The sequence below is a fragment of the Rhinoraja longicauda genome, chromosome 12 (assembly GCF_053455715.1).
Source record: "Rhinoraja longicauda isolate Sanriku21f chromosome 12, sRhiLon1.1, whole genome shotgun sequence".
Classification (NCBI taxonomy): Eukaryota; Metazoa; Chordata; class Chondrichthyes; order Rajiformes; family Arhynchobatidae; genus Rhinoraja; species Rhinoraja longicauda.
The window spans coordinates 15,358,423-15,385,519 of record NC_135964.1 but is presented as its reverse complement, the minus strand read 5'-3'; the positions used below and the strand labels follow the sequence as shown (position 1 = coordinate 15,385,519).

At 43.4% G+C, this 27,097-nt stretch overlaps 1 protein-coding gene across 1 annotated transcript; it reads left to right on the top strand.

Moving 5' to 3' along the window:
- Nucleotides 1-27,097, top strand: LOC144598514 (uncharacterized). Its single transcript, XM_078408680.1, has 6 exons — nt 1-67; nt 4,663-4,847; nt 4,941-5,273; nt 12,565-12,645; nt 13,592-13,717; nt 26,667-27,097. Exons 2-6 carry the CDS (start codon nt 4,793-4,795, stop codon nt 26,753-26,755), a joined length of 684 nt encoding a protein of 227 aa, XP_078264806.1. The 5' UTR covers nt 1-67; nt 4,663-4,792; the 3' UTR covers nt 26,756-27,097.

Below are 27,097 nucleotides of genomic sequence, written 5' to 3'. Positions count from 1 at the left end.
TGTTCTTGTGGTTTCTTGTCAAATGAATATAACTTGGACATCGCAGAACTGATGGGAGAATGTGAGGGTAATTGGTAAATGTTAATTGCAATGTTATTAGATTTACCATGCACATTCATATTTGTGAACAACGACAAAAAAAATTTTTAAAGTTAGTTAGTTATAGGTCAGTTCCGTGTTCAAATGCTGATTTTTAAAATATATATATAGGGAACATATTTAGACAACTGACGCACAGAATCAAACGGTAAGGAAATTCACAGAGACAGAGTGCAGACACGGAAGGAGACAATTGACCCAGTTTAACTGAGATGGGTCGAGTGGGAGTAAGATCAAGGGAACTCAAGAAAGATCTCAATATAACCGAGACGGTCTCCGTGTGCAGCACGTAACTAGTGGTTCGGGATCCTCGTGAGGAGGCGTTTCGGTCTAAATGTTAAAAAAACGACTGCGTCAAAGTACCGAAGGGATGGGATGACTTTGCCAAATAGCCACGGTAGCCGGTTGTAACTACAGCTGTCCACCTCTGTACGCGGCTCCCAAACGGCCGCAGAAAGGGCCCGCGTATCCACTGGAGACTCTCGCGGCTGGTGAAGTGTCCCTGGTTATATTGATAGACGAGAGGACCGTTCAAAGAGTCTCCCACAATACTTGCCCTGCTCCTGCTTTTCCGCGTCGTAGAATCAGGCTGCACCGTCCGTGAATTTCTATTGCTTAAATTAATCTGGATAGCACTTAGTGTCATAGAGTCATACAGCATGGAAACAGGCCCTTCGGCCCAAGTTGCCCATGCAGGCCAGCATGCCCACACTGGTCCCACCTGCGTGCGTTTGGTCCATAATCCTCTAAACCTGTCCTATATATGTATCTGCCTAAATGTTTCTTAAACGTTGCGATAGTACCTGCATTTAGGTCCGATCTAACTGAAAGCTCTAAGTAGAAACACAAGGAACTGCCGATGCTAGAATCTTGAGCGAAGTACAAAGTGCCGGAGGAACTCAGCATCTGTGGTGGGAATGGGCAGGCGACGTTTCTTCAGACTGGTCTATTGTTCAATGATTCAGTCTGAAGAAGGGTCTCGACCTCAAACGTCGCCCGTCCATTTCCACCACTCGCTGTTCCTCCAACACTTTTTGATAGCACAGGGTGCTGCATTGAGACATATTGCAGACAACTTCCGAAGTTCAGACTTTTCTGATGCGTTGGAGAGAGAAAGTTCTGAGTGCAGACAACTGATAACACTATCCTGTGGCATTTTTTAAATTCAGACCACAGTTTCTGTTAGACATCTTGCAACAGATAGTCGGGTTATGTGCAATAATTCAATCGCCAATTATAGTTAACTACCTGATTCAGAATTCTACAGCGCGGAAACAGGCCCTTCGGCCCACCAAGTCCGCGCCGCCCAGCGATCCCCGCACATTAACACTATCCTACACACACCAGGGACAATTTTTACATTTACCCAGTCAATTAACCTACAAACCTGCACGTCTTTGGAGTGTGGGAGTAAACCGAAGATCTCGGAGAAAACCCACGCAGGTCACGGGGAGAACGTACAAACTCCGTACAGTACAGCACCCGTAGTCAGGATCGAACCTGAGTCTCCGGCGCTGCATTCGCTGTAAGGCAGCAACTCTACCGCTGCGCCAAGGGGTTGGACACGTTAGAGGCAAGAAACATGTTCCCAATGTTGGGGGAGTCCAGAACAAGGGGCCACAGTTTAAGAATAAGGGGTAGGCCATTTAGAACGGAGATGAGGAAAAACCTTTTCAGTCAGAGAGTTGTAAATCTGTGGAATTCTCTGCCTCAGAAGGCAGTGGAGGCCAAGTCTCTGAATGCATTCAAGAGAGAGCTAGATAGAGCTCTTAAGGATAGCGGAGTCAGGGGATATGGGGAGAAGGCAGGAACGGGGTACTGATTGAGAATGATCAGCCATGATCACATTGAATGGCGGTGCTGGCTCGAAGGGCCGAATGGCCTCCTCCTGCACCTATTGTCTATTGTCCATTATCCCTTGTCGTCCTCCTGCGCTCCGGGGAGTAGAGTGTGCGTTTGTTCAACCTCTCCCTATAGCTCAGACCTTCGACTCCGGGCACCATCCTCGTAAATCTTCTCTGCAGCTTTCCCGCTTTGGCAAGTCAGGCAGCATCTCAGGAGAGAAGGAATTGGCGACGTTTCGGGTCGAGACCCTTCTTCGAACTGTAATCTTTAATACGATTAAAGCCAAACTTTATATTTTCAGCTGATTTCTCTCTCCCCTCCCCCCACCCAACTGTAGTATGTGACAAGCATAATAATTTTCTATGTTTTCTCTGTAACAACGGATAATTAGCGCAAAACTCTCGCTTTCGCTGCGTTCGCATTTAACACCGGGATCAGCTGTGAGTGGATTTTGATGGAGAAAGTTCTTTCCAGTTTTGAGCAGATGAATACAGGTGTGTAATAGAGCGCCTTGTGATCGTGAGAGGAATAGATCGGGTAAATGCAGTCTTTTGTCTAGAGTTGAGGAAAGGAGAACTAAAGGACGTGGGTTTTAGGTGAGGGGGGAAAGGGGGAAAAGGGGGAGGGAGATTTGATAGGAATCTGAGGGGTATTTTATACAACGGGTAGTGGGTGTACGGAACGTGCTGCCGGAGGAGGTAACTGAGGCAGGTATTATCAGAACGCTTAAAAGACATTTGGTCAGCTACATGGATGGGATAGGTTTAGACGGTTTGGGGTCAAGCACGGCTAGGTGGGACTAATGCAGATGGAGCATGGTGGTCGGCGTAGGCAAGTTGGGCCGAAGGGTGTGTTTCCGTGCTGTATGACTCTATGACTACTGGAAATACTCAGGGAGTCGTGCAACAGCTATGGAGAGAGGAACAGACAGGAGGTTTCACGGCGATTGTCCCACGGCATCTGCAAGGGTCTGAGGAAAAGTCACCAATCTGCAACGTTGGTCCTCTTTCTGCCTCCACAGAGGCTGCCTGCCATGCCTAGAATTACCGTTGTGTTTTTATTTCAGCTTTGCAGAATCGCAGCGTTTAGCTGTTGAACTGCAGTTCCTTGGTCCTTGCACACATATACGCCTCAAATTGACACAGGACCTCATTCCGGACAGCTCGCTTTACCAACTTGTTAAATGCAAACATTCAAATCCATCCCTGATAGTTTTCGGAAATGTCTCTAAGTTATCCCTGTTGTGAGAATCCTCTTCTTCCCGAATCTGAAGAAGGGTCCCCCGACCCGAAACATCGCCGATCCTCCCCTCCCCCCCCCTCCCCCTCCCCCCCCCCCTCCCCCCCCCCCCCCCCTCAGATGCTGCCTGCCCCGCTGAGTTCCTCCAGCACTTTGAGTTTTGCTCAAGATTCCAGCATCTGCAGTTCCTTGTGTCTATATTTCCTTTCAGTGCCAGGTCAGATCACAATCTGTAGCCTTATTAAGAAACAGAAATTGGTCCACGGTTAATTATTCTAATTATATCCTTAAGGAGAACTTGCATTGGTGATGGTGTATGAGGTATTTTGAAGCACAGTGGATCTCACACTGGATAGAAGGAAAACAATGCAGAGTTCACTCTAAGCGAGCATTTAAACTAATTTAATTCTTTATTCGCTGTCTAAATAAAATATTAACGGTCAGGAAATCGACCAAGGGTCGTCGACCGAAAACGATAACTGTTTCACTCCCCGTTGATGGTGTCTGAGTGTTTCTAGTCGTGTCGTGTTTTCATTCTAGATCGGAGTTGTCCAAATGAGTAAAAACAATGCAACAAAGCGTTGGCAAAAACTATCATGTTCATAACGTTATAGAAGCAAAATGAGACTATTTGGCCCATCAAGTCTACTCCGCCATCCAATCGTGGCTGATCTATCTTTCCCTCTCAAGTCCATTCTCCTGCCTTCTCTCCATAACCCCCGACACCAGTTCTAATCAAATTGAGTGCTGATTTTGAATAAATCCTTGTATTCATTTTTGATTGTACGAATTCGATTAGAGTTGCGCTTGTTTTAACGAAATCACTGATTACAATTTCCAACGTGAGGAAGTAACTCGGCTGTATCTTGGAGAGTTCCCAAAAGCACAAAGTGCTGGAGTAACTCAGCGGATCAGGCAGCATCGCTGGAGAACATGGACCGCTGAGTGCCTTGTGTTCTTTTTCCCCCGCTGAGTTACTTCAGCACTACGTGTGTTTTGTTCAAGATTCCAGCATCTACAGTTCCTTGTGATTGTGACTGACTACTTCTGGCCCAGATGCGGAGGGGCGGATTTTGAGATCTGAGGAATGGTGCCGAACAGAAACGCCATATTTTCCAGAGTTGCCGCCTGGCCCACTCAGTTACTCCTACACAACGTGTATGTGGGGGTTTTTTTTGCACCGGATTCCAGCATCTGCAGTTCATTGTGTCTACTTAAGCCCCAGATGCGGAAGGGTGCATTTTGAAATCGTGCCAGATTGGCAAGACTGTACCTGGCTCTGTTGCAGTCGTCAACTGAAAGACCACATCGCCGCCAAACAAGAATTAGGTCCCAGTGCAAGTGAAACGCGTTGTGTGCCTTTGGCATTCCCGCTAGAGCAGTTTGGACATTGCACCGGTTGGTGTTCCCTGAAGGTTGTAACCCGCTAGCCTTTAATTCAATCGCTGGTTGAACTTGTAACAACATCTCCTATCGCAGGCTGACATTTCAGTTCCGCGACTCGCCCCCTTCCTGAGCACCTAACCGCCACCTACCTGAGCAACGGGCGAGAATCACTGGCGGGGCAGCAAGGCCGAGTGGACAGAGGAGGTGTGGAACTGGACCAACGATGAGCTGCCTGGGAAAGTGCGTGCTGGCTCTACTGTGCGGCTGCTCGCTGCAAGGTAAACCTCTCATGGGTCGGTCACTCTTGGTTATTCAGACCCTTGCTCCGGGGCTCAATCTTAATCCTGTGGCCGGATCTCTTTCATTTTCAGCTGCAGTGCAAGCGGCGGCAACGCAGACTGTGAACGGCACGGTGGGTGGGACACTGTATCTCGCTGGTCCAGCCAGCGGCGCCTCGGCTCAGGTGCAGTCAGTGGAATGGAAGTATTCGCACGGCTCCGCCTGGCGTGTTGTCTGCAAGCTGATGTGGGACGCGAGCATCTCCAGATCCTTCCCCATCTACTACTCGGACAGGGCTCGCCTGTACCCCAACGGCTCGCTCTCTCTCAACCATCTGCAGGTGAACGATTCGGGCACGTATTCCTGCATTGTTACGGGTCAGGATGGGAACGAGTTCACCCACATCATCACAGTGAACGTGCTCGGTGAGTGTGTTAGACAATAGACAATAGACAGTCTGAAGAAAGGTCTCGACCGAAACGTCACCCATTCCTTCTCTCCCGAGATGCTGCCTGTCCCGCTGAGTTACTCCAGCATTTTGTGAATAAATCGATTTGTACCAGCATCTGCAGTTATTTTCTTAGACAATAGACAATAGGTGCAGGAGGAGGCCATTCGGCCCTTCGAGCCAGCACCGCCATTCAATGTGATCATGGCTGATCATTCTCAATCAGTACCAATTTCCTGCCTTCTCCCCATACCCCCTGACTCCACTATCCTTAAGAGCTCTATCTAGCTCTCTCTTGAATGCATTCAGAGAATTGGCCTCCACTGCCTTCTGAGGCAGAGAATTCCACAGATTTTACAACTCTGACTGAAAAAGTTTTTCCTCATCTCAGTTCTAAATGGCCTACCCCATATTCTTAAACCGTGGCCCCTTGTTCTGGACTCCCCCAACATTGGGAACATGTTTCCTGCCTCTAACGTGTCCAACCCCTTAATAATCTTATACGTTTCGATAAGATCTCCTCTCATCCTTCTATATTCCAGTGTATACAAGCCTAGTCGCTCCAGTCTTTCAACATATGATAGTCCCGCCATTCCGGGAATTAACCTAGTAAACCTACGCTGCATGCCCTCAATAGCAAGAATGTTCGCTGCCGTCCGTTTCTACCCAACCTGTCAGGGTCTCTACCCCGAAACGTCACCCATGTCTTCTCTCCATGGCGCCTGTCCCGCTGAGTTACTCCAGCATTTTGTGTCTTTCTTCGATTTAAACCAGCATCTGCAGTTCTTTCCTACACAGCAGAGGGCTGTTCCAGTCATTTGATTGTTCGGAAATTCTCGACTTTAGTTCATAAGTCGCAGGAACAGAATTAGGCATTTCAGCCCATAGTCATAGAGTGATACAGCGTGGAAACAGGCTCTTTGGCTCAACTTGCCCACATATGCCAAAATGTCCCAGCTACACTAGTCCCACCTGCCTGCGTTTGGCCCATATACCTGCAAACTCGTCCTATCCATGCACCTGTCGAACTGTTTCTTAAACGTTGGGATAGTCCCTGCCCCCAACTACCTCCTCTGGCAGCTTGTTCCATACACCCCCCACCCTTTGTGTGAAATAGTTACCCCTCAGATTCTGATTAAATCTTTTCCCTTTCACCTTAAACCGATGTCCTCTGTTCCTCGATTCAACTACTCAGGGCAAGGGACTCTTGTGCATCTACTCGATCTATTCATCTCTACTCCGCCATTCAAGCTTGGCTGATCTATCTTTCCCTCTCAACCCCATTCCCCTGCCTTCTCCCCATAACATTTGACACCCTTGCTAATCAATAACCTATCAATCTCCACTTTTAAAATAACCAGTGAACTAGTGTAGATGGGACATGTTGGTCGGTGAGGTCAAGTTGAGCCGAAGGGCTCCTTTCCATGCTGTATGACTCTATGATGATGACTTGGCTTCCACAGGCATCCGTGACAATTAATTCCACAGATTCTGCACCCTCTGACTAAAGGCTATTGGGAAAACAAAGTACTAAAGCAAGAAATGCTGAAGACATGTGTGCAAAGAACTGGGGATACTGCAAAACAAGATAGAAAGTTCTAAAGAAGGGTCCTGACCTGATGCATCACCTATCCATGTCTTCCAGAGATGCTGCCTGACCCGCTGAGTTACTCCAGCACTTTGTGGGGGGTTTTTAATGCTGAAGACTCAGCCTGTCAATCAGCATCTGTGAAGGGAGCGCAAAACAGAATTTAATGTTTCAGACATGGTCTTTCAGTAGAACAGGGGGGAAAAAAGCAGCTCTCCACAGGTTTTAGGGTCCAACGGTCAGTGGGGTGGGAGGGCAGAGCAAAGGGGAAGGTTTAGTTTGGAGATACTGCATGGAAACAGGCCCTTCGGCCCACCGACTCCACACAGACCATCGATCACCCATACACACCAGTTCTATGTCATCCTCCCACTTCCTACACTGGGGGAAATTCGCAGAGCCTAATTAACCAACAAACACACACATCTTCTCTGAAGCAGCAGGCTCTATCCTGCAACCTTGCAATAAAGTAGAGACCAGGAGACACAGAATGACACAAGCAGTTGTGGTGCTGCTTAAACAAAACTGAAGTGTGTGTGTAAATGCACACCTCTGGATTCAGGGACATTTTCTTCCCAGCTATTATTGGGCAACTGATCCTTCCTATCAACAACTAGAGAGTGGTTCTGAGTTGCTCTCTGCTGCATAGGAGCAGACTATCTTTATTTGGACTTTACTGGACTATATCTTGCACTAAACAGTATTCCCTTTATCGTATATCTGTACACCATAGCTCGATTGTAATCATGTTAGAAACATAGATAGAAACATAGAAAATAGGTGCAGGAGTAGGCCATTCGGCCCTTCGAGCCTGCACCGCCATTCAATATGATCATGGCTGATCATCCAGCTCAGTAGCCTGTACCTGCCTTCTCTCCATACCCCCTGATCCCTTCAGTCTTCAGCTGACTGGGCCTGTTATGCAGAATAAATAACTCTCATCTGAAATGATCAGAAAAGAGTAGGGGCAATGTGAGAAGCAAGGCCGGAATGTTGGATTACTAGTGTTGTTACATTTAGGTTTGCTGGAAAAAATCTGTAAGAAGTAAGTAAGGTTCTGCAAAGGGCAGCAGCTGGTAAAGCCGCTTCTTCACAGCGCCAGAGGCCCAGGTTCAATCCTGACCTTGGGTGTGGTCTGTGCAGAGTTTGCACGTTCTCCCTGTGACCATGTGGGTTTCCCCCGGGTGCTCGGGTTTCCTCCCAGTTCCCCAAGATGTGAGGGTTTGTAGGTTAATTGGCCCTCTGTAAATATGCAAGGAGTGCATGAGAAGGTGGGAGAATTAATGTGAACAGTTGATCAGCATGGACACGGTGGGCCAAAAGGCCTCTTCCACTCTAAATTCCGAAACTAATGTAAACAGCTAAAGAATAGGTGGCATGTGAATGTGCAGCGTAAGGCTGTGCACTTTGGTGAACAATGTATTAATGAGAAATTGGCAACTGTTGGTATATAGTGAGATGTTGGCGTGCTGACTTATGAGGCACAGAGAGAAACCCCACAGTGCAGATATTACTTGGTATGTTGGCATTTCATGTTGGGGGATTGCAGTATAAACGTGTGAAAGTTGTGCTGCAGTTGTACATGACCTTGGTGAGACTGCATCTGGTGAACCAGCAGCTTCTTGAGTCCACAGCTAAGAAAGGACACATGTGCCTTAAAGTTAGAGCAGTATGAGGTTGATTCCTGGGATGAGTGGTTTGTCCCAATAGAAGATGCTGATTTGGATATAAGAGTGCTGGAGAAGCTCAGCGGCCTTTATGTTGAAAGGCTGGAGCGATTAGGCTTGTATACACTGGAATTTAGAAGGATGAGGGGGGATCTTATTGAAACATATAAGATAATTAGGGGATTGGACACATTAGAGGCAGGAAACATGTTCCCAATGTTGGGGGAGTCCAGAACAAGGGGCCACAGTTTAAGAATAAGGGGTAGGCCATTTAGAACGGAGATGAGGAAGAACTTTTTCAGTCAGAGAGTGGTGAAGGTGTGAAATTCTCTGCCTCAGAAGGCAGTGGAGGCCAGTTCGTTGGATGCTTTCAAGAGAGAGCTGGATAGAGCTCTTAAGGATAGCGGAGTGAGGGGGTATGGGGAGAAGGCAGGAACGGGGTACTGATTGAGAGTGATCAGCCATGATCGCATTGAATGGCGGTGCTGGCTCGAAGGGCTGAATGGCCTACTCCTGCACCTATTGTCTATTGTCTATTGTCTATTGTCAGGCAACATCTCAGGAGAACACGAATAGGTGATGTTTCGGGTCAGGACCCTTCTTTCCAGCAGATCAGGCAGCATCTCAGGAGATAAATTGCGACCCCAAGGATTTTATTTATTCTGTACTCATGCAGGTTAAAAGTGAGCAGCACACAAACATTTACAGGACTTTTATTAATTGGCTGTTATACACCTACATGGCTGAACACAAGCTGGGGCATGTTAATACTTCTTTCAGAGAGTCGTAGAGAGTCAGAGAGTCTTACTGCACAGAAACAGACCCTTTGGCCCAAAGTCCTAGCGACTAAGATGCCTCATTTATGTTAGCCCCACCTGCCCACCTTTGGCCCATATCCCTCTAAACCGTTCCTACCCATTCACCTGTCCAAAAATTGGAATGTTGTGATAGTACCTGCCTCCACTACCTCCTCTGGCAACTCGTTCCATACACCCACCAGCCTCTGAGTGGGAAAATTTGCCACTCAGGTTCCCATTAAATCTTTCCCCTCTCACCTTGACCCTGATGGGATTGGTCAAAGTCAACATGGATTTATGAAGGCAAAATCATGCTTGACTAATCTTTTGGAATTTGAGGATGTAACAAGTAGGATGGAGAAGGGAGAGCCAGTGGATGTGGTTTTGTCTGGACTTTCAAAAAGCTTTTGACAAGGTCCCACACAAGAGATTAGTGTGCAAAATTAGAGCACATGGTATTGGGGGTAGGGTATTGACATGGATAGAGAGCTGGTTGGCAGGCAGGAAGCAAAGAGTAGGTATTAACGGGTCTTTTTCAGAATGGCAGGCAGTGACTAGTGGGGTGCCGCAAGGCTCGGTGCTGGGACCCCAGTTGTTTACAATATATATTAACGATTTAGACGAAGGAATTAAATGTAACATCTCTAAGTTTGCAGATGACACAAAGCTGCGTGGCAGTGTGAACTGCGAGTAGGATGCTATGAGGCTGCAGGGTGACTTAGATAGATTGGGCGAGTGGGCAGATGCAGTATAATGTGGATAAATGTGAGGTTATAATGTGGATTAATGTGGTGGCAAGAACAGAAAGGCAGATTATTATCTAAATGGTGTCAGATTAGACGAGGGGGAGGTGCAACAAGACCTGGGTGTGCTTGTATATCAGTCACCTGGAATATTGTGTGCAATTGTGGTCTCCTAATTTGAGGAAAGACATGATTGCTATTGAGGGAGTGCAGTGTAGGATCACAAGGTTAATCCCCGGGATGGCGGGACTGACATATGATGAAAGAATGGAGCAACTGGGCTTGTATTCACAGGAATTTAAAGGATGTGAGGAGATCTTATAGAAAGATATAAAATTCTTAGAGGATTGGACAGGCTAGATGCAGGAATAATTTTCACCCAGAGAGTTGCGAATCTGTGAAATTCTCTGCCGCAGAAGGCAGTGGAGGCCAATTCACTGTTTTTTGTTTTTTAAGAGAGCGTTAGATTTTGATTTTTTTAAAGATTTTTTAGATTTAGAGATACAGCGCGGAAACAGGCCCTTTGGCCCACAGGCCCTTCGGCCCTTCGGCCCACCTAGATTTAGCTCTGAGGGCAAAGGGAATCAAGGGATATGGAGATAAAGCCGGAACGGTGTATTGACTTTGGATGATCAGCCATGATCATATTGAATGACGGTGCTGGCTTGAAGGGCCAAATGGCCTTCTCCTGCACCTATTTTCTATGTTTCACCTTAAACCTACGTCCTCTGGTTCTTGATTCCCCTACTCAGGGTAAAATGAGCATTCATAAAGGATTCTGTGCATGTATATCGTGTTGATTTCTCTGATCTGAAATTTCGTATTTTAATTTCTTTCCTCAATATAACTTTCGTTAGTATTTCATTTCCTCATCACAAAGTAATTTATTCGTAGTTTTTTTCGGGCCCTCATTAAATGAATTTGCAAGAATGATTTTCAAGGTATTTTACTCTTTTCATTTTTACAATCCATTTTTAAAGGTTAAAGTGGGTTTCTTAATTACTGTAAAAGGTCATCGCTAGTTGACAGGGATAATAATGATCTGCTTCAAGCTGTGGAAACAGATTTTAGTTTCGATTAGTTTAGAGATACAGCATGGAAACAGGCCTTTCGGCTCACTCTGCCACTGCGCCTCCTGTAAAGCTGATTTTGTTATTCAGATTTCTTACTTTAATGCAACAAAATATTGCAGTGGGTTTGTTCTGGGGTGAGTGAGATACACCAACCCTGACAAACACGACTAGGTTAATTCCCGGAATGGCGGGACTATCATATGTTGAAAGACTGGAGCGACTAGGCTTGTATACACTGGAATTTAGAAGGATGAGAGGAGATCTTATCGAAACGTATAAGATTATTAAGGGGTTGGACACGTTAGAGGCAGGAAACATGTTCCCAATGTTGGGGGATTCCAGAACAAGGGGCCACAGTTTAAGAATAAGGGTAGGCCATTTAGAACTGAGATGAGGAAAAACTTTTTCACTCAGAGAGTTGTGAATCTGTGGAATTCTCTGCCTCAGAAGGCAGTGGAGGCCAATTCTCTGAATGCATTCAAGAGAGAGCTGGATAGAGCTCTTAAGGATAGTGGAGTCAGGGGGTATGGGGAGAAGGCAGGAACGGGGTACTGATTGAGAATGATCAGCCATGATCACATTGGATGGTGGTGCTGGCTCGAAGGGCCGAATGGCCTCCTCCTGCACCTATTGTCTATTGACCCCCAGGGGTTGGTTACAAATTGCAACCGTCCCGTAATCTCAGGATAATCTCTAGCTACTCGGACTCACCACCTGGTCCAGAGAGGTCAAGTGCACTGCCAGCACTATCCAGCTCGTGAGTTACAAAGCAACAGCATGGTTGTTGGTGGGTGCTAATCTATGGATAGGACATATCTCCATCATTTATTGTATGAAGCACCAGCCAGGGGTAAACATAATCCAAAGCATACGTGGTCTATTTGGCTGGCCCTGCTCAACGAGTGAATGTTCTGGAGGCTTAATCGTTCTGTGGATCAACCGTCACATCTGCTGCGATCATGTTCATAAATTATAGGAGCTGAATTAGGCCATTCAGTCCCATCAAGTCTCAAACTGGCAGCTGATAGCACGCACCAAAAAAGCTTTCCAATGATTCACTGATTCAATGATTCTTCATTGTCACATGTGCCTTGGTGCAGTGAAATTCTTTGTCTTTTCCGTACAATACACAAAGCACACAAAGAGTCACCACGTTTCTGGCACCGACAAAGTTACAAAAATACCTCGTACTTCGGTACACATGACAAAAAACTAAACTAAGCTAAACTACACCAACTAAACTGTGATCTAAATTAAACGAAATTAAACTGAACCAAACAAAACTGAACTAAACAATCCTCCACAAATGACCATGTCCTAATTTACAAAAATGTACGCTAATAACAAGGTGCCTATTCATGTTTCTCATTAATTTTTCAAATTAAATTTTGCTTTTGGAGGAATTGAGACGGAAGTTAATGACAGGAGAGCAAACTCAGAGTTTAACCTAAGTCACCACAACAAAAGCAACGGCAGCAATGGTAAGAAAGTGGTTTGATCAATTACATTTCTTTCTGTAATTTTCCATATCCCATGTTTGGCAAATTAACTTACAGATACTACTTAGATATTTATTATAGAGTAAAATATTATATTTCTCTCACTTTTAATATTCTGTCTGACAACTATCAAAAGCTAATTCCAACCAAAGCAATGCCGTAGCCTCTCTTTTATCAGTTCTCTCTAATGTTCTCTGTCGGGTTATAGTATTCAGAGCAACTTACGATCTTTTCATCAAACTGATTGAAATTTATTTGCAAACTCTCAGATGATAAAGGTGGAGTCCAAAATGGTGAGCAGTTATTGTTCTTAGTTTAGAAGAGTTTAGTTGAGTTTATTTTATTTTATTTTAGTTTAGTTTAGTTAAAAAATACATTGTGGAAACAGGCCCTTCGATCCACCAATGCCAAGCCGACCAGCGATCACCCATACACTGGTTCTACCCTACACATTAAGGACAATTTACAGAAGCCAATTAACCTACAAACTTGCACGTCTTTGGAATATGGGAGGAAACCTATAGGGTAGACATAAATTCCATACAGATTCACTAGGGATGTATTTTCTAAGCTCCCCTTAAATTCACTGGGGACTCGTTTCTCACAATCCCTTTGAATATATTGGACCCCTCTTTCTTGAGCTCCCTTTAAACTCTCTCCTGCCTTGTTTCACACACTCTCTTGAAACTCAGCGAGTTCACTGGACATTTATTGTCCTCCTTTGTCACAACTAACAAAAATGAATTAAAAGAGTATAAAGGATATTAACAGGAATGATTTCTAATGGTCCAGATTTTCGGAACTCTTTGAAATCACTACCATTAATCCAGAGAATGCTGCATTTTCACGGGTTTCTCTTGAATCAATTTTTATTTATACAATGTCTTTCAATTCAACATTCATATCAAATATCCTCTTCATTTCTTAGGTAACAATTTGGTAAATTGTGCTTATGTGGGTGTGTTCACTGGAACAGTAGCTGCACTGCTGGTTCTCGTGGGTTCATCGATATGGGCTGTTGTGAACACTTGCAGGACAAGATCAAGCAGACAAGGTAAAAATAAAAAGTATATTGCTATAAATGTTGCTGTATTATTAAGAGAAAGGTAAAGCAGAGACTGAGGTGAATAGAAAATAAAGGAATAATTATATTCCAAATCAAAAATATCTAGAAATCTAGAAAATTTTGAATCAGTGAAATATATTCTTGTTTAGCTTATTTTATTTTAGTTTATTATTGTCACGTGTATCAAGCTACAATGAAAAGCTATTGTGTGCATGCTTTCCAGTCAAAGAAAAGACTATACATGAATACAATCAATGAATGAATCAATGAACAATCAATGAATAAGGGTCTCGACCTGAAACGTCACCTATTCCTTTTCTCTGGTTTGTGTCAAAATAGTGTCTTTGTATAAAATATGAGCAAATTCATTAATGTCCTTCAGTTAAATAAAGCTGTTATTCTTACCTGGTCGATGAGAGCTCCAATGCAGTAGGTCGGCACTGAATTGATCAAACGTCAAGGTGATTCGATGTGATAGCCCACTCCTGGCATCTTGTAGCTGTCAGAAGTGACAATGAACCAGTGTTCAGGGTCAAACACGAAGTAAATAAATGATCTTCAAACCAGTATCATAAACGCTGCCTTATTGCAAATGACTTAGTATTTTAACACCTTGTTCTGAAAAAATTAATTGTTTAGTTGATGTGCCAATGCAAATTTCTTGAAAGGATGTAAAGAACAACATGAAGAATTAGATTAAAATATATAACCTAATATAAACCTAAATAAAGAAGGGCTCTGACCCAAAACATTACCTCTCCGTGTTTTCCAGGGATGCTTAGTTTAGTTTAGTTTGTTATGGTCATGTGTGCTGAGGGACTGTGAAAAGCATTTTTGTTTCATGCTATCCAGTCAGCTAACAGACTATACATGATTGACGCACTGAGTTACTCTAGTACTTTGCTAGTTTCCTCCTTTTCAAAAATATTTAAGATTTGTTTTTGCGGCCTTCCTAAAACTGATGGATGTGCCTCAGTTTTTTAAATAAACAGAAACGTGTATTTATTTAGCACTATTTTGTCACACTAAGTTCAAACAATTGGCACTGAGTCAGAGAAGCAGAAACGAGAAATGAAGACCGACGGCTTGGTTAGAGATTAAATGAAGTGGAGTGAGAGATGTTAAAACAATTAATGCACAAGAACTAAAGTAAGGAAATGCATTAGAAGAGTTAGATTCTGATCTTGATATTTCACTTTTAGCTAAATGGTTTATTGATAATGGGCAGGTTCGATTGTATTGGTGGGATTAAAAGATGTGCTATATTTTAAATAAAAATGAAAGAGCTTCAGATAATGTACTTGAAAGGGGGAAATGAAGATAATACTCGCAGTTCAGTTTCAATGAAGACTCTTTACCTGAAATAACAACTCTTTTTTCTTTGCAAATTCTACCTGTCTTGCTGAGTATTTCCAGCGTTCTCTGTTTTTATTTCTATACTTTTAATACATTTGTAGCAGTATCTTTCCTCTTTGTGTCTGTCCGATTTAATTTCCTGAAGTAACCTGCAACCTTTTTTTTGCACATCTCAATAACCATTAAGAATAACTCAAATTTTAATGGCTTTGAAAAAAATGAAACAAAAGTTTTTCTTTTTTTTAATTATCTGCATTTTCACCAGGATTACATTGTGAATAACCTTCTGTAAGTATTACAGGTGCTTTGGGAAGTATTATGAATATAAATGTCACAAAAAGTAAAATAACATTTTTGGTAGGTTTTAAAGACTCAGTTTATTGTTTTGTGAATAAGATTGGTTGACTATATTTGACTTTGGAAAATGTAGCACACATCACAGACCTCAACCACAGACACCTCATGGGGTATAAAATTCCAGTCATTTAACAATTTTTTGCGTGATATTCTTTACATCAACGGGCACAATGAAAAGAATATAGCAATGACCTCATACCTATTCAATGGAATGGACTATAAAGGATAGCGTGCAATACAAAAGTCAATGCTGCAGGTGATTCATACAGAAAGTCTGAAAAAACTCAGTCTGCATCTGTAAATGTCACATAAATAAAATTTAGGCAACACCAATATATAAACCATTATAGACACAATAAGCTTGAGCAAATCAGTGGGACAGGCAGCATCTCTGAAGAGAAGGACTGGGTGACGTTTCGGGTCGAAACCCTTCTTCAGACCCGACCTGAAGTGTCACCCATTCCTTCCCTCCAGTGCTGCCTGTGTCTACGGTTTAAACCAGCTTCTGCAGCTCCTTCCTGTAAACCATTATCATTGCTGAAAATAAAGCAATTTTCTTAGAGTAAATACAGGCTAAAATGTATGTATACTTGGTACTCCTACCAACCTAAAATAATTTGTAAATTGAATATATTCGAATATACACATATAGTGAAAGGCCTGGATAGAGTGGATATTATGCGGTGGCGAAGCGAGCAGATGGCTGCTTAGTCTCGAGCTCCCGATAGCAAGTTAAAACCAACCTCCCTTAATTCACTAATTACCACATAAACCGCAGTATTCTGTATTGGAATGAGTGGGGGAATGACAACTAGAAGTCAAAAGAAACCTGACGGATGAGAAAGAAAGAAAGAGAACTCTGGGTTAGACATGAAGTGAACAGGAAAATGGCGGACGGTGCGGATCATGGATTTGGGGGCAGCTCCTGGTTTTAACCACCGGCCTTGAGAAAAACCTACAATCTACAAAACTGTTGACGACCAAGTTATTGTAGAGGATGAGTTCCTTAATTTCCTTGCGGTTAAAATTAGGACAATGACCCAGGACGAACTAGTCCTTGTATCCTCGAACACCTTTGGCTCTGAGTGGATTGAGTCTTCTAAAAAGGTGTTGTTTGATCTTTGTCCTGATACTAAACAACGGTACGTGGTCTCTAAAGGCAACCATAAGGACGCGAACAATGTTAAAAGCTGCTTAAAACTGCTGAATGAGTGTGGAGAAAATATCCCTCGTTTTGTTTCCCATTACTTGGACGAGCTGCCACCTGTGACGTTTAACAACCTGGATGTCTCAAACCTGCTCAGCAAGATGGAGTGGCTGCACAGTGAGGTTTGCGTGCTAAGGCATGCCGTTAAACTACAGGCGGCTGTCGGCGAGGACCTGCGTTCTGTGGCTGTGACCATGGGCTACAGAGTTGTTGCTGTTGAGAGCCGGCTGGAACCGAGTAGTGGTGGAGGGCTGGTTGTCTCGACTGATACTGGAATGACCTTCGGGAACACACTGCTGGGGGGAATGGCGTGGTGCTGGCTAATACGAGTGCCCCTGGCTCTTCTGAAGGTGGTGATTCCAACTGTGGGTTCCTGGCTCCTGCATCATCTCGCACGGAGTTGATCCCGGGCGTTTCTGTCGGGGCAGGTGCGGGGAGTGGGGCTGGGCATGTTGGTCTGACTCCTGGAGGAACTGTGGAAAACTCCACGAAATGGAGCCATGTGGTGAGACATGGCCAAGTTCGAAAGAATCATGCCGAGGGCCAGCCTGCCTTGTCCAAACAGCGTGCTGGAAAACCTGTACGGAGGGTGTCCAAGCCTATTGTTGGTACTCGTGCGCAAGGGAATATAAGAGTGGTTCACACGAAGTTGGTGAGTGTTTTTGCTACCAGATTCTCACCAGACCTTGATGCAGAGACGTTGTCTATCTACTTGGCTGCTCAACTTGGCCGTGTCGTTAGATGTGAACGTATTGTCACTGCGAGCACCAGATATAGCTCGTTTAAAGTGTGTGCTGAGTGCAATGAAGTTGCGGACATGTATAACCCAGAACTCTGGCCTGAAGGCTCTGTTGTGAGGCGATATTATGAACCACGTAAAGCGGGAGAGACGGGAGCAAGAGTGCTGAATGGGGCTGCCACCCTGCCCAGTTAAACTTTATGCGGGTTGGATCATACAACTGCCGCGGGCTATGCCTGGGTAACAACGCAGGAGACAGAGCCAGACGTATAGTAGTTGACAACCTGCTGAAAAGCTGTGACATTTTATGTTTACAAGAAACGTTTTTATCGAAACAGGACTTGGGAAAATTGAACTCTTTTAATGATGATTTCCACGGGGCTGGTGAGTCCACTACTGACCTATCTATGGGAATAGTGAGAGGAAGGATAGCAGGGGGAGTGGCCAACCTTTGGCAGAAAAGGATGGACTCTGCTATTAATGTCATTAGGCTAGAAGTTGACTGGTGTATCGCTATACAGATAAAAATGAATAACAAAGAGGTTACTATCCTCAATGTATACACACCGTATGAGTCACAACAAAATGAAGACGAATACCTGATTAGATTAGCTTTTATAAATTCTTTTATTTCTGATAATCATTCCACAAGTATCTATGTAGTGGGTGACATGAATGCTGACCTATCAGACAAAAGTTCCTTGTTTGCAAAGCATATGCTGCAGTTTTGTGTCGATAACACTCTCATATTATCCAGCCAAAAGCTCCTACCTGCAGATAGTTATTCATACATAAGTGAGGCCTGGCACTCTACATCATGGCTTGACCACTGCATTAGCACTGCTGATGCTCATGATATTCTAAGATCTATGGAGATTGTGTATGAGGCATCTATGTCTGATCATGTTCCTTTTGTTATGGCACTCGATTGGGGCAGTCTCCCGGAGATGTCTCAGGAGGTTAATAGTGCCTGTAAGGCTAAACTGGATTGGTCTAAGCTCTCAGATGAGGATGTGATGTTATACTATGGGAGAACTGATGTCCTTCTAAGTAATGTATATCTACCCAGAGATGCGATTATGTGTACTGATGTGAATTGTAATAACAGCGCTCACTGTAAGGACCACTGTGCTATGTATAATTGTATTGTGGGTGCTGTGTATGAAGCTAGTAGGCCATGCTTTACTCACTCTGATAAAAGACACAGCATTAAGCCAGGGTGGAATAAACATGTGGCGGCTCATCATGCTGAAGCTAAGGATGCCTTTAAGGCTTGGGTCCTGGCAGGTAGGTCCAGAGAGGGGCCTGTCCTGGATCACAAAAAGCTTAGTAATGCTCGGTATAAATATGCAGTTCGTTATATCAGCAAACACGAACAATTAATGAGAGCAGACTCTATGGCTGATAAGCTCCTTGGTAACGATGTTACTGGCTTCTGGAAGGAGGTGAGAGCTCTGAACAGAGGCAGTACATCATTACCATGTACCATAGAAGGAGTCTCAGGAGCCGACAACATAGCTGATTTGTGGAGGCAACATTACTCTGAGCTATTCAATTGTATTAAAAGTGATCCCTACAAAGTGGGCAACATTGCCAACAGTGACAAAGTGGGAATCACAGCCAATAAGGTCTATCAAGCAATCACACAGCTAACTGATAACAAAGCTAGCGGCTTAGATCAGATCACTGCAGAGCACCTCAAACTTGCAAGCCCGAGGGTTGCTGCCCTTCTTGCAATCTGTTTTACTGGCCTTATGAATCATGGTCTGTTACCAGACTCCATGTTGTCCGTTACTCTGGTGCCTGTCATCAAGGACAAAGCGGGCAAGGTGGGGAGCTTGGATAATTACAGACCGATTGCTCTAGCCAGTGTGTTATCCAAAGTCCTGGAAAGAATTTTATTAGATAGATTATGTTTTTATTTGGGTACTACAGACAACCAGTTTGGCTTCAAGGCTAAGCATGGTACTGATTTATGTATCTATGCCCTGAAGGAAATGGTTGAAATGTATAGAAGGCAGAATTCCTCTGTGTTAATTGGTTTTATTGATGCCTCTAAAGCTTTTGATCGAGTCAACCATCATAAGTTGTTCCAAAAACTGAGTCAAAGAGGAGTGCCTAACAGTATAATTAGGGTCCTGGCATATTGGTACGCCAACCAGAGCATGCAGGTCAAATGGGGTAATGCAGTCTCTGTACCATTTTGTGTTGGTAATGGGGTTCGCCAGGGGGGGGCTACTCTCACCAGCCCTCTTTAATGTGTACATGAATGATTTATCTGACCAGCTTAGAGGCTGTAAAACAGGATGTATGATTGGTAACACCCTGGTAAACCATCTTATGTATGCCGATGATCTGCCGGTTTTTTCTCCTAGCAGTGCTGGGTTTCAGCAGATGTTGAATATATGCTCTGAGTATGGTGTCCAATTTGACGTGAAATACAATGCTAAAAAGAGCGTTGTCATGATTTGTAAAGTAAAAGGGGACAAAGATCTAGTCTTCCCATCATTTTACCTGTCTGGGCAGGTTCTATCTGTCTGCTGTAAAGCTAAGTATCTGGGACATGTCATCACAGATCAAATGTCTGATGATGAGGACATGTATAGACAGCGCCGCATGTTGTATGCACAAGCTAACATGTTGGTTAGGAAATTCCACTGGTGCTCAGGAAATGTCAAGATAAACCTGTTTAGAGCGTACTGTACTCCTCTTTACACTGCTCCTTTGTGGATAAAGTTTAATAAGTCAAGCATCCATAAACTTAAGGTTGCCTATAATGACTGCATGCGCATATTGCTTAGAAAGCCAAGGTGGTGCAGTGCAAGTGAACTGTTTTGTAGTGCAGGAGTCAATACGTTTCATGCCCTGTTGAGGAATCTCATGTTTAAATTTATATGCCGATTGAATGGTTCTCAGAATTCCATCATTGTGCTGCTGGTAAATCCTGGTTTCAGTGCCGTGAGATACCTGACACCTATGTGGAAACATTGGTATTGTTGCCTTTTCTAATTTAATTTAATTTTATATGTATATACTGTGTACTGTATGTGTATTCTAATGGACCATGAGTCTGCTTAATACATTTTAATTAATTAATTATGAAGAGGATGTTTCCACTAGTGGGAGAGTCTAGGACCAGAGGCCATAACGTTAGAATAAAAGGAGGAACCTTTAGAAAGGAGAAGAGGAGGAATTTCTTTAGTCAGAGGGTGGTGAATCTGTGGAATTCATTGCCACAGAAGGCTGTGGAGGCCGTCAATGGATATTTTTAAGGTGGAGATTGATAGGTTCTTGATTAGTAAGGGTTTCAGGGGTTATGGGAAGAAGGCAGGAGAATGGGGTTGAGAGCAAAGGATTTATCAGCCAAGGTTGAATGGTGGAGTAGACTTGATGGGCAGAATGGCCTAATTCTGCTCCAATGATTTATGAATTTATGAACTTATACTTACGGAAAGAAACAAAGCATTTCAAGAATTCAAGAATGGCAACTTAAAATACATAATCACAGACAGACTAATTATCTATAAAGTTGCAAGCTCTTGCCACAGCGACTTGGTTGGCTTTTAAAGGAAAATTGATGAACACCTAGATAACATATTACATCGCCTGAGACATAGAAACCTGATTCTGTCGACTTCAATGGAAATATGTGAAGAAAGGTTTGAAATTGGCTAAAAAGTGGATTCTTTCTAATCTTCAGACGGAAGATTTCAAGTTTGACCCTCTGACCTTAAAGCCATGCCTTTTAGTCCTTGACATTATTTCCCAGGGACAAATGTTCTGACTGCCTATCCTATCTAAACCTCTCTATGTTGTCAAGCTGGAGAGGGTGCAAAGAAGATTTACGAGGATGTTGCCAGGACTCGAGGTCCTGAGCTTTGGGAGAGGTTAAGCAGGCTAGGCAGGAGGATGCGGGGCGATCTTGTAGAGGTGTACAAAATCATGAGAGGAATAGATTGGGTAGATACACAGAGTCTCTTACCCAGAGTAGGGAATCAAGAACCAGAGGACATAGGTTTAAGGTGAGGGCGGAAAGGTTTAATTGGAACCTGAGGGATAACTATTTCACACAGAGGGTGGTGGGTGTGTGGAATGAGCTGCCAGAGGAGGAAGTTGAGGTAGGTACTATTGCAATGTTTAAGAAACATTTGGACAGGTACATGAATAGATCAGGTTTGGAGGGGTATGGGCCAAACACAGGCAGGTGGGATTTTTGTAGATAGGACATGTTGGCCGGTGTGGGCAAGTTGGGCCAAAGAGTCTGTTTCCACGCTGTGACTCTATGACTCTCAAAATTTCATTTGCTTCCATCAGGTGTCCTTTCAACCACCGACAGAGTTTGATTGCCAACTTAAACAATAATGGTTCACAGCCAGTTAATATACAGCTTGGTAAACCAGAGTTATAATTGGTCATTTGGATTTTCACCTTGGCATGCTTGGATGCTTACGGTTTAGAAATGAACCACTTTTGTGTTTTTAACCAAAATTCTTCATGCTGATTTTTTCACATTAAAAATCCCAGACGGGGCACTTCCGTGTGTCATAGCTGAGCACCTTCCTGTGCTGTTCAAGTGGCATGGAGGCTCCAAGCAGACATGTTCTCACACCTCCAAGTATCGGTGGTTTCAGCACTCTGACCAGGAGCCCACTCGCAAGCTGTGTCATCCTGAGCACACCAGACATTGCATCAAAGTGAAAGTGTCAGTGTAATAGTAAGTCGTCTGAGAGGTTTCCCTCAATTTCACCCACCACTCTGTCTCTCTCTCTCTCACACACACACACTCTCTCCCTCTCTTTCTCTCTCCCTTTCCTATTTCTCCCTCTTTCTCTCCCTCTTTCTCTCCCTCTTTCTCTCCCTCTTTCTCTCCCTCTTTCTCTCCCTCTTTCTCTCCCTCTTTCTCTCCCTCTTTCTCTCCCTCTTTCTCTCCCTCTTTCTCTCCCTCTTTCTCTCCCTCTTTCTCTCCCTATTTCTCTCCCTAGTTCTCTCCCTCTCTCCTTCTCTTCCTTTTTCTCTCTCTCTCCCTTTCTCTCTCTCTCTTTTTCTCTCTCTCTCTCTTTCAATCCCGACTATGGGTGCTGTCTGTATGGAGTTTGTACTTTCTTCCTGTGACCCCAGATTTCTCTGAGATCTTCGGTTTCCTCCCACACTCCAAAGACGTACAGTTTGTAGGTTAATTGGCTTGATATAAGTGTAAATTGTCCCTAATGTGTGTAGGTTAGTGTTAATGTGCGGGATTGCCAGTCGGTGCAGACTCGGTATCCTAAGTTATGAGAGGCGTAGATAGAGTAGACAGTCAGAACTTTTTTCCAAGTGTGGAAATCTCCAGCAAAAGAGGGCATAATTAGAAGGTGAAAGGGGGAAAGTTTGATGGAGATGTGTGGAGCAAGTTCTATGTTCTATTTGGAGCCCCAGTAGGTTAATGGCTGACCTGATCTTGGCCACAGATCTCTGCCTGTTGACTACAGGCCTGAGCTTGTCGATAGACTAATAATTCCATCTAGTTCAACCTTGAATACATTCAACCTCCACTGTTCTCTGGGGAGGAGAATTCCAAAGATGCCAAGGATAGAACTTCCTCCTCTAGAATTCATCTAGAATGGGCAACTCTTTGTTGCCAACTATATTTTGATACCCTTCAAGAAGGAAAATGCCCCATGCAAATATATATTTAAAAATATGATACCAACACTAAAAGACCAACTATAATTGATCTTGCCAACCAAAACTACATTGGTAAGATCAATTGTACGGGCTGGTGATCTTACCTGCACAATTATAGCAAAAAATATTTATTTTACTTTCCATTCCCTTTGCAATATAGACTAGCATTCCATTAGCCTTCCAAATTATTTAATCTACCTGCAAGCTAACCTGCTATGTCACACATAAATTATTGTGTCATCTGCAAACATACTAATCATTAATGTCCACAATAACACAGGAACCTCTGATTTTCTATTTTTATATTGCTTGCTAGTTTACTTTCACAATCCATATTATCTCTCTATTGCTTGTCATTCATTCTTTGCTGGTTTCTAAATGTTTCATTGTGTTCTGACCCACCACTAACTAAGCACGCACACAAAATGCTTTTTCTTTCAATTTGACACGAGTTTAAATTCTTTGGTTAGCCATTTGCTGGTTATTCTTCTCACGGTCTCTATTTCTCAATAGAATCCTCTTGAGAGTTGTAAAAGTTCCCCCCAGAGCCTGATCTACTTTACCCATCCTTGCAATCATGCCTTTATTTAAATTTAAAACACGAGTTTCAGGCAAAAGGTTTTCACTGTGAAATTCAATCATACCACTTTGATTATCACCTGAGCATTTTTTAAATTATGGGATGATTAGTTAATCCAGTCTCAATACAAATGGCCACATCTCCAATGATATGTTCCCTTGGTGGGTCCAACACCATTCAGACATGAAGATAGACAAAATGCTGGAGTAACTCAGCGGGACAGGCAGCATCTCTGGAGAGAAAGAATGGGTGACGTTTCAGGTCGAGACCCTTCTTCAGACTGAGAGTCAAGGGAGAGGGAGACTAGAGACATGGGATGGTAAAGTGTGAAAAAGACAGATCAAAGCAGACGGTGATCAAGGAAATGCAGAATGGATCATTGTTGGCTGAGGAGAAAATGACAATGACGAAGACAAACATTAAAATTAATCAGGAAGACAGTAAAACTAGTCGGAGAGAGAGAGTGAAAGCAAGGGTTACTTGAAGTGAGAGAAATGAAATTCATACCGCTGGGTTGTAAGCTGCTCAAGCGAAATATGAGGTGCTGTTCCATCACTTTGTGTTTGGACAGTGGAGGAGGCCCAGGACAGGAGGGGATGGGCTGATATGGGGATAACTAGCATCCATGCCACAGCGATCCCCGCACATTAACACTATCCTACACACATTAGGGACAATTTTCACATTTTTACCCAGTCAATTAACCTACACACCTGTACGTCTTTGGAGTGTGGGAGGAAACCGAAGATCTCGGAGAAAACCCACGCAGGACACGGGGAGAACGTACAAACTCCGTACAGACGGCGCCCGTAGCCAGGATCGAACCTGAGTCTCAGGCACTGCATTTGCTGTAAGGCAACAACTCTACTGCTGCGCCACCGTGCAGAGGTAGAGCTCCTTCCTCACAGTGTCGGACCTGGGTTGGATCCTGACCACTGGTGCTATTTGTACAGACTTTGTACGTTCTTCCTGCGACCATGTGGGTTTTCTCCGGGTGCTCCGGTTTCCTCCCACATTCTCAAGACGTGCAGGTTAATTGACTTTGATACATTGTCCCTAGTGTGTAGGATAGAACTAGTGTACGAGTGATGGCTGGTCAGCGTGGGCTCGGTGGGACGAAGGGCCTGTTTCCACGCTGTATCTCTAAACTAAATAAACTAAAACAAAAAATTGAAGGTAATGCAAGTTGTAGGAACGTGGAAATTGCAACGTCCAGATTCAGGAGCTGCTTCTTCCCTACAACAGTCAGGCTAATACACATTCCAACCTCAAAATAAGCTCCGAACTACACAGACTTGGGAGGCATTGGTTTTGTCTTGCACTATTATAGTTTGTTCTTTTCATACACTGAATGTTTTTTTGTTGTTTATTATGGTGTTTGCAGAGTACGAGATTTACATATCTGTTGTGCTGCTGCAAGAATTTCATTGGTCTGTTTCGGGACATATGACAATAAAACACTCTTGACTAACGACTAACGACTTCCTTTGACAAGAGAGATTTAAACACAAGTGACTTTTGTCCTTTGTTATTTCATATCTTTACCCAAACTGAGGCTATGTTTTGATCTTTGAGAGAAGATCGTTTTTCATTGGGGTGCTGATCTAACCCATTATGACAGTGGCGAAATCTCCTTTACGCTTTTGCTTAATCTTATACTCAAATATTATATTATATTAAGTACTCTGAAATAAGCAGGTACGATCACAATGTTTAAGCAGGTACTATCACAACATTTAAGAAACATTTAGACAGGTACATGGATAGGATAGGTTTAGAAGGATATGGGCCAAACGAAGCCAGGTGGGACGAGTGTAGATGAGGCATGTTGGTCGGTGTGGGCAAGTTGGGTCGAAGGGCCTGTTTCCATGTTGTATGACTCTATGACTCTATTCAATCCTGATCCTGATCTACAATAGCTATCAAATCAACTTTCATTTATTTAAAATCATATACATTTCTTTCTCTCTGTGGATAAATTCATGTGTCTTATTATGGATGTTGTGTGCATTCAGATAATGAGCCTTAGCGTAGCTTTTGTAAGAAAATAACTGCAGATGCTGGTACAAATCGAAGGTATTTATTTCACAAAATGCTGGACTAACTCAGCAGGTCAGGCAGCATCTCAGGAGAGAAGGAATGGGTGACGTTTCGGGTCGAGACCCTTCTTCAGACTTCTTAGCGTAGCTTTTTATCGTTTTCCCAAAGTGACTATTTTATCCACACGTTAAGTTTGTATTGTGCTCACATAGCCACATGCTAACAATGTGGCTCATTTAGTTCATTTGAGAGGGCAAGGGACCAATGTTTCTATATCTTGATGGTAAGCAGGCATACCATTAAGTATGAGTTCACATATGGAGAGATCACAAATATTGCAACACAAATGGAAATATTATTAAGATTAATATTTTAATGTGTAGTCCTTTTGTTTCACTAACTCAACAGAGCAGTTTTAATGTAGAAACAAGGAACAACAGATGCTAGTTTACCAAGAAAAGGTACAAAATGGTGGAGTAAGTCAGCAGGTCAGGCAGCATCTCTGGAGAATATAGATAGATGATGTTTCAGTTCGGTACTCTAAACATCACTTATCCATGTTCTCCTGGGCAGTTTTCACACCTGTTAAATCTAAACCAGCTGCAGTGACATTAAGCTGATCACATAATCTGAGGATGAATATGTGATATTTATAATTACATATAATTACTCACCAATTAATGCACTGAATCCAGAAAATCCTGGCTCCTTGTAAAACTAACTGTAAATATGGAGACTCAAGAAAGTGCAGGTACTTGAACCCTGAGCAAAACACAAAGTGCAGGAGGAACTCCATGGGTCAGACAGCTACTTGGAGAGAATGGGCAGGTGATGGTTCGGGTCAAGATCCTTCATCACACCAGCACACCCCTTCCACAGATGCTGTCGGACCCACTGTGATCCTCCAGTGCTTTGTGTATCACAAGACATAAATATGATTTCATTCGTAATTTCTTGAAACAAGTTAATTTGGTGTTCAATTTTGTTCACACAGATCGAAGAAACAAGACCAAACAATCTGATGGATCCAGAAGAAGTACGACCGACGATATTTATGAGAAAATGGGAATGGTGCCAAGATAAGTGTGGATTTGTAGGCCGAGGATGTTCATCTGTTAAATTAGGGAAAGAGGGCACTGCGGGTGAAAAGTATTTTAAAGTATGCAACCTGGTTCTGTGTTCATATCTTAGGTGATTTAATGCAGTTGGTTAATAAGATGGGTCTGAGATATTGTTGCAAACTGGTGCTGCCTTCCTGATATTCAGCCCCCAAATAACATTAACAGGACTGCAATGCCTATAATTTGTTTCTGGTGTGATTAACAATCATTCTGGTCTAAGTCACAGCAGGCTGTTTTTGCTCACAAAAATCCCAGCTTCAGACTCAAATTCCAGTGAATATAAATGACCAGACACCTTCCCCTC

Bases quoted from the DNA above. Each gene is read 5' to 3' on its own strand.
- LOC144598514 (XM_078408680.1), top strand. From the start codon at position 4,793: ATGAGCTGCCTGGGAAAGTGCGTGCTGGCTCTACTGTGCGGCTGCTCG. The intron at 4,848-4,940 runs GTAAACCTCTCA...TTTCATTTTCAG, and splicing joins GTGCGGCTGCTCGCTGCAAG to CTGCAGTGCAAGCGGCGGCA. The intron at 12,646-13,591 runs GTAAGAAAGTGG...TTCATTTCTTAG, and splicing joins CAAAAGCAACGGCAGCAATG to GTAACAATTTGGTAAATTGT.